Source organism: Antrostomus carolinensis, unplaced genomic scaffold (genome assembly GCF_000700745.2).
Source record: "Antrostomus carolinensis isolate BGI_N321 unplaced genomic scaffold, ASM70074v2 scaffold13444, whole genome shotgun sequence".
NCBI classification, from domain to species: domain Eukaryota; kingdom Metazoa; phylum Chordata; class Aves; order Caprimulgiformes; family Caprimulgidae; genus Antrostomus; species Antrostomus carolinensis.
This window is the reverse complement of record NW_010312896.1, coordinates 13,863-21,564: the sequence shown is the minus strand read 5'-3', so window position 1 is coordinate 21,564 and position 7,702 is coordinate 13,863. Positions and strand designations below refer to the sequence as shown.

At 41.7% G+C, this 7,702-nt stretch overlaps 1 protein-coding gene across 1 annotated transcript in view; it reads right to left on the bottom strand.

Moving 5' to 3' along the window:
• Positions 1 to 714: 714 nt before the first annotated feature.
• The window catches only part of MAP3K15 (mitogen-activated protein kinase kinase kinase 15), a gene marked incomplete at its 5' end in the record, with an annotated part of 20,529 nt that continues 13,541 nt past the window's right edge, over positions 715 to 7,702 (bottom strand). Inside the window, 9 exons of the mRNA XM_010167161.1 lie at positions 715 to 835; positions 1,332 to 1,408; positions 1,526 to 1,623; positions 1,782 to 1,894; positions 2,770 to 2,980; positions 4,155 to 4,260; positions 4,583 to 4,768; positions 6,486 to 6,660; positions 7,338 to 7,515. Coding sequence (XP_010165463.1) covers positions 715 to 835; positions 1,332 to 1,408; positions 1,526 to 1,623; positions 1,782 to 1,894; positions 2,770 to 2,980; positions 4,155 to 4,260; positions 4,583 to 4,768; positions 6,486 to 6,660; positions 7,338 to 7,515 — 1,265 coding nt within the window. The remainder of the gene's footprint in view (positions 836 to 1,331; positions 1,409 to 1,525; positions 1,624 to 1,781; positions 1,895 to 2,769; positions 2,981 to 4,154; positions 4,261 to 4,582; positions 4,769 to 6,485; positions 6,661 to 7,337; positions 7,516 to 7,702) is intronic.

The window sequence follows — 7,702 nt, the reverse complement described above, 5'->3', positions numbered from 1 at the left end:
CTGTTTCAGTATCGATTTCCTTAAACATGCTGAATGTTGTTTCAGAAGGAGCTAAATTAAGAGAAAGCAGCAGTTTATTTAAATTGCTATATATTTGCTTTACTGACTTCTGGTTTGGTTGCTGTGTCTTATGTACAATGTAAAAAAAAAAAAATTAAACTTTAACAACATTTATCTGGTGGTCTGTTTGCTTTGTTTCTTGATGACCCACTTTCCCCAAAAAACACCAAAAAAGTCATTTAGATGCTTTGTTTTTGCAGAAGAGTTCCTAAATGAAAACATCACACCAGGCTTTTCTTAGTAGTTGAGTAAGAGTAGCTTTAATACAAAAAGCCACATACATTAATCCATGAAGGGGTGACATACGCTCTAGCATATCCCCTCCCTGCTCAAACCATAAGCCAGCAGAACTGTCCCACAGCTTAAGTTCACAGTTTTCACAATGCTAAAGCCAGTTCAAGTGTGTGGTACCTGTTTGCCAGAAAAGGTTTTTCCTCAGCTAATGCTTTATATTATTACACTGATTGATAGGCATTTGACTTCTGCATTACTCTGTCGTAAAGAACTTAAGTGCAGTGACACCAACTTAAAAGCTGTTACTATGCACTGTGTATTACACTGGTGGTCAGACAAGCTCTGTAACTGTGCAAAACCTGCAAGGCTGCTATACATACATATATACATCTAATAAGTTAAATGTTAGGAATGTATCTTTCATTTGTTTATTCCCATTACAGGTTCTCCTTCCAAAGCATTAACCTTCTGCACAGAGGTCTTACCAGATGTTTGTCGGTGGTTTAATATTGCATTCCAGATTCTGCAGAGAAGACCACCGCTGTGTGAAGGAGAATGGAGACAGTTAGGGAAAACCCCCTCATCTCCATTAAAGGGAGCAAGAAGTAAAATCTAGAAGTCCCAAGATTGTACCAGTTATGACAGTACATAGAAAACCCTACACTTTAAGGTTATGGCTAAAACAACTCCAGGTCAGCCTGGGGTTAACAGAATGATGATGAAAGGACTTAAATCAATGGGTAGGAAAAATAAGTTCTCTATTCCTGTTTTCCATATGATTACATCGTCCTGAATGGTGCAGAAATAGCTCCCAACCTTGATAAATGACAGAATGTTGATGGCTTGAAGCACTAGAGTGTAGTTGTTATGCTGCATCAGTTAAGATGTGAAAAACTTTTAAACAGAAAATCAGAGCTGAAATTCACAGCAGTTGTCACTGAACTAGCACTGACCTATTAGAATAACCTAACTTCAAAAAAAAGTGTTCTTACAAAGTACTTAAGCTCTTAACAATCAAATGAGAAACACTTCCTTACCGCAGCCGAAGATACCGCAAATCATCTTTCGTGATATCATTAAGGACAGCACTTAGTGTGTAATCTTCTTCAGCAAACTAAAAGGTAAATTTATTCCTAATTAATATTCCTTCTCTGAAACCAAGCTGCTAATTATGACTACAATGACTTTTTTTTAAGGTGAATTTTTTTCTTTTTTCTTATTTTTTCTTTACCCTCTTAATGGCATCCAGGTCTGCTCCTTGTTGTTTCAGCCAGTTCATGAGCTCAGGGTCTGCACTGTCGCTATAAGTTGTTGCAGACAAGTGGGAGTCTTTAACAGAAAACAAAAGTATAGGTTAGTGCACCTCAAAACTAGGGCAAAAGTGGGGGTTTTCAGACTAGTGAAGCTTGCATCTTTTATCCTTTGAACAAACACACAAGCCAATATATTTCTGTGCAACTGTCAGAGTATGCAGTATCTTCTCATACCTTCAGGTTTAAGTTTTAATCGAAGCAAGCGTAGTTCCTGAGTTTTTTGCTCCAAAGATTGTCGTAAGAGGGTCTGATACTCCTTCTCCTTCTGAACGAGGTCTTCCAAAAGCCTGTTAGCATAGGAGAGAGAACAACTACCACCATACTGAGAATAAGTCTATCTGAAAAAAATATTCTTCATTTTTAACGATTACCAAAGGGCAGAGATGCTGAGAGATACTGTCTTAAGTAACATTTTATGAAATATTTAAGATTTCATTTTGTTTGTCTGAGACTCAGCTTAGAGGTGGCAGTTTAAGGCTTTCATCTTTGCAGAATTTAGTGAATAGCTTGTAAATTCTGTTCCTATTTAGTAGCCTCCCTGAGCAGAGCTGCTGCCCGTGTACTGTAATTTACTGCTGAATAGTATCAGGCTGATGTTTTAACAAGGACTTTCTGATCACAGATTTACATCACATCCATAAAGAAGGACAGGACCTTCAGCTGTTGACACACTGGCAGCAGCCTACAGCTGTAACCCAGGAGAAACAGGACAGGGGCTCTGCTGAGCTCTGCTTGTGCTAGTTAGTGGGGACCCTGTCCAGAGGGCTGGGACAGAGCTGCTCTGGCCTTTCCTTGCAGGAACAGCTTTGAGGGCACTGCCACTAGGCCAGGTGGCATCCAAGGAGCCAGGGAAGCAGGAAGGAAACCGGCACAGTGACACAAGCCTAATTACTTAACAGTGGAAATCCAACATGGCATTCTGCAATTAAAAACTAATTACACAGAAACAAAAGTTGTACTGAGGGCTCTTGAGTTGTCATACTGGCGCTGCCAGTGTATTCTGAATCCATTTGTGTTCCTGGAAGGTCTGCTTTATCACAAGGCAATCGTAGCAGGTGACCAGTATTTGTTATGTGTGTACATGTCACTGTGGAAAGCAACATCTGAGAACTTCTCAAAAGACTGTCTGAAAATCAATCCGCAATCTTTATAGGAGGGTTACCTTAAGGTCTCTTGTTTAAGTCTGCCCAACTCCAGGCTAAGTTGCTGCTGAGGCTCCTGTGACACCGCAGAACTAAGGGTGCTGACTCCTGATGTGATGGCAGGATCCTCAGCCCCATTTTGTTCAGTGGGCTGGTAACTGTCCTCTGCTTCTTCACCATCCTTGTCCCCACCTTCAGTCTCTGATGCTGGCTCAAAGTGAGCTCGAAGCTCTGGTAAAAGGCAACAATGTAAGAAGAAGAATTGTTTTGGACACGTCTGTCTTCAGAGGTGTTAGAGTTTGTTCTTCATTACTGCGGGTGGGGGAACTTCAGCTGAGGAAGTGGAGTGTTTGCACAATGTGCTTCATTGCAATACTGAGCAGGGGAGGGAGCAGCAAAGCCTTAGGCAAGATGGACCACAGACTGTCTGGCATCAGTTCTTTCTAAAAGGAGTGGCACTGTAATAGCTCAGATGCAGTGTACCAGCAGAGGTAGCCAGCTCTAGCTTACAGCTGTAGAGGTGACAAATATATTTGTGGTTAAATGATTAATAAGATAGTTAATAAAACGTATTAATGGGGAACCCCTGAAAGTTTATTTGTTGTTGTTGTTTTGTTTTTAAAGAAAAAAAGTTAAAAAAAAAAGTTGCTTTCCCCTAATGCCTTGGACCAAAGAGTTTACAAAGCCTTCCTCTTTCCCAGGCAGTGTTTCTAACACCGTTTCTCTCAGAACTTGTTGCAGGTAACCACCATTCCCACCAAAGAACAGCTGGCCTCACCACCAGTAAGTGTTATCAGAATACTTTCGTACTTGAAGGGGTGCTCAGCACTTTAAAGAGCAACAAAACTACTTGCAAAAAAAAAAACAACTTAGACTTGTTTTAGACAGTTCTTAGTCATTTATCTTCCTCCTCAGAGGTGGTGATTTTTTCCTACTATCCATCTTGTAGGCCAAAAATCATCCTCCTCTGCATATTAATGCACTCCCTTCTCTGCATCTGTTCCACAGCTCAGTAATCCCTTTTCAGAACACAAAACCAGACTTGTGCAGCGTTACCCACCTTGGATGTCATTAAAATGTTGTACAGAGTCGTTTTCTTTCTTACTAGAAAAGCTCCAGCTTGGACTGAATTTAATTTGCCTTTTTTTTTTTTCATGGTTGGACCACACTGATGGTGCAGAACCACTGGTTATCTCCTCATTATGTGCTTTGGTACTGCAAGTAGAGCATTAATCCCCAAGATCAACACTTCTTTCTGTATAACATTGTGACCCTGTGCCTCTGATGCAGTGGCACACGGGATGCAGTTAATGGCATGCTGACAGATTAAACATCTAACCTGCTCCATTTGCTATAACTCTGACATGCGAACAGCCACTCAGTATTTCCAGCTGCTTTGATTTACCTGGAATAAGAATAGTGACTGCTGCTTGGACTGCACGGCGAATTATGTTGTCCATTGCAAACATCCAGTGGGGCCTTATTAAGTGATTTCTTAATACTTTGTTCACCTAGAAATAAATAAGCAAGTTAAAGTAGCAGCAAACAACATTTGCTTACACCTTAGGAAAGAGAATCTTGTTTCTCAATAGTCAGATGAAGTTTGATAAAGTATCAACTGCACTGTCACTGAACACTCCACCTCTGAAAGTCTGAACAACAGATTTCTAGTTTTGGGCTAGAGCTTTCAAACTGTAGCCAGACTGTGACACTGAAGCCCTGCTACAATACAAGGAGGAAGAGGAGTGAGGAAGAGCGAGGAAGCTGCAAACCCCTGGGGTGAGCTCTGTCCAGGAAGAATTCCTCTCCCTCTGCGCTAGGTGAGGAACTCACCGCATCCTGAAATCCAAACAGCACCAGATGGATCTGATTGATGGAAGTGCTGTCAAAGTCCAAATCCATTTTCAACTTGGATATGGTAGAAGCCATCACTCTCTGCTCTGGAGAGCGTATGAAGTCCCTTAAAATCCCAATAATTTGCTTGATGTGGGCCACTGAAAGTTGCAGCTCTTCAGAGCTCTGGAGAAAAGAGAATGTATTTCCCAGAACCATTAAACATCTAATTAGTAGCATTAGTATTTTTAGGGTTACAATTTATAGTTTTGTCATGTATATTTCACACCAATGCACAGAAATCACAGAACTTTCATTTCTGCAAAGTCTTTATTTTCTACCTTTTTGTAACTAATTTTTTTTTTTTTTTAATAGTAATTCCTATTTTCTGAAAAATAAATTAAGTCTGCTGCTACTGTGGCTGTGACAAAGGGAAGAGGTTCCAGATAATACCTACGAATTTCTGCAATGTACTGCAGAGGGCAGCTCTCCTCCATAAAAAGAGCAGAGAGAGCCAGTTAGAGATTCAGGTTTTTAAGATGCTGTCCTTTCAACAAGCTGAATCTGAACTTATATCTAATTATGCAGACATTTTATTTCCTTAGGCAAAAAAACAGGTTTATAGATGCATTCATCATAAGTCAGAAAAAAGTCTACGATTAAACAGTGATAGGACTCCAGTGTTCCTTCCATGATTTGCTGTCCGTAACCCCTATAATTAAAGCCACCCAAGTGCCTGTAAGAACAACCACCTGTATAATTAATTAAAAGGTAAAGGGAGAAGTATTATAGAAATTATGGAAAAGAGATGGTTACAGCAGTGCTGCAAAACAGCTGGAGACTGAGGTAGGACTTGCTGTTACTAAATAATCCTTCTTTATCCTGGAAAATATTTAGAGCCCTGGTTATTTCTGACTAAGAAATCACATACGAATTTCAGTCCTCTGTAAGGCTATAAGCTATTTTTCAGCTTATGCTCAGAGCAGAAATTTGCCCCAGTTGCTTCCCCAGCCTGAGTCTGTGAGCCTTCCTCTTGGGCCTGCACAGCTCTGCAGGAGCCCCCAGGGTCTGGGGCGATGAGGCAGTTTGCAGGGGAAGTGAGTGACGGGGGAGAAGCAAACCCCTGCGCTGTGTGGAGCCGCTGCCCACACCCGGCTGGGCTGGGGCTGCCCCAGGAGCAGCTGTTCCCCAGGACCAACATCTGGCTGGGGACACCACCAGTCGGCAGGCTCTCCTTTAAGTAAATGCAGTCCAGGTGGAAAACCATAGCTTTGATAGGAACAGGTAATATCAGGGGCACATTAGAAGCAGACATTAAGAAGAAAAGGCGAAGCAATCAACTCTGTTACTGGTGTGTGGCATTGTTTGGCCACAGGTTAACTGAACACATGATTTTTCTTGCTTCTCTTTATGGTCACTGAATCTTCCCACTCGGCCCTTCCCTCCACAGAAATCTACCTTAGCTTTTTTAAGATTCATGTACTGTGCTCTTGGCACCTCGTTTACATTCACTTTGAATTAAGAATGGTTAATCAGTTCTCTATCCTTAAAGCAAATCATACCTATTACTACCTGGTGTGCCATTTCCATGCCCTTAAAAGCCAAAACAAAACACAATGTCAAAACCACCCAACCCACCAACCTCAGCCCACCAACCCCACATCAAACACCCCAAACCTTCACCTCAGAAAAAAAACAAGAGCCCAGCAGCAGCCAGAAAGGTGGTGTTTGCTCTCCATTCGGACAGCAGCAAACAGCTTGTATAGTTACAGGTCTCAGATTAAAGACATTCAGAAGGAACAAACCAAGCACCTTTGTTTATTAGTTTTCAGAAAAGGAATAATACTACCTGGCTTGTCATTTTCCCTTTGACACGGGAAAAGGAGAGCTGAAGTGAAATTACCTGTGCAATACAGTCCTGCAAATTGGAAGCAACTTTATTCTGTTCCTCCTTAAGGATTTTATATAGGATCGCTCGGCGTTCACTGTCCTTCCGCAGCAGAAACAGACCAGAATCCTTATCCTCAACGGAAGGAGAAGCGCTTCTGTCCTCTGAGGCCGAGCCCTCATCAGGCACGCTGCGTCAGCAACCCGGCCACATACACAAGAGAGACTCAGCATTAGCGACACGGCAGCGCTGTCAGAAGTGAGCAGGGGAACTTCGGAGGTTAAAAAGTGAGTTAAAGTACAGCAGCGGGTGGCTCAGCCTGTTAAACACCAGTTCTGAGACAGAAGATGGCTCAGATCCGCAGCTGGCAGAAACCCCACTGAAGCTGAAAGCACAAGGCTGATTCCATCCTGGGAAGTGGCTGGCATTGCTGTCAGCCAGCACTGGTTCAGTTTTGGGGAGGAAAGCTGAAAACCCTGGACTGAGATAACTATTCATTTTTTCTGGCCCCATACTGTAACATACTCATTTGGAAGTGCTGCTTTGTGCTCCTTGAGCAGCAGAACTGCCTTTCTACTGCCCCTTTCCCACATTTTTTCATGAGTACATGGAAGTAAAATAAGATAACTGACATTTATTTGCTGGGGAGGAAAAATATACAAATACATAGAAACCTTAAGGAGAAATAATCATTGTTCATTAATTAAATATTTAAATGGACTGATAACTTGCCTATGCAACTCTCTTGCTGTTTAACACATCTGCTTATCTAGTCATTACATGAAAAAATTGCCCTCGGATAAATTATAATGTGAATTAAACCCACATAATCCCTCATGGGTGTCAAGCGACAAGTAAAAGCTTTACCTTAGTAAATGAGAGAGGGGATGCTTTGTCTGAATCTCTGAAATGGATCTCTTTGGCCTTTCAAAAAACATGTCATGCTGTACATCAGAGTCTGGTGAAACAGAGCCATGCTCACTGCTGCTGCTGCCAGCCTGTTCTCCATGCACTGGCAGTGGGAGGGATGTATTACGATTATAATCTATGAACAAACATCGCAAAACACAGAACAGAACTAGGCAGCAAAGGTCAATGTGCTTAAAACAATTTTGATCATCTTCAGTGTTACTAAGACCTCATTGTGCAAAATGGCTGAGGGAGAGGTAACTTTGTTGATAGAAAGCAGCAGTACAAATCAAAATCATTACATGCATAAGCAATAAAAGGTG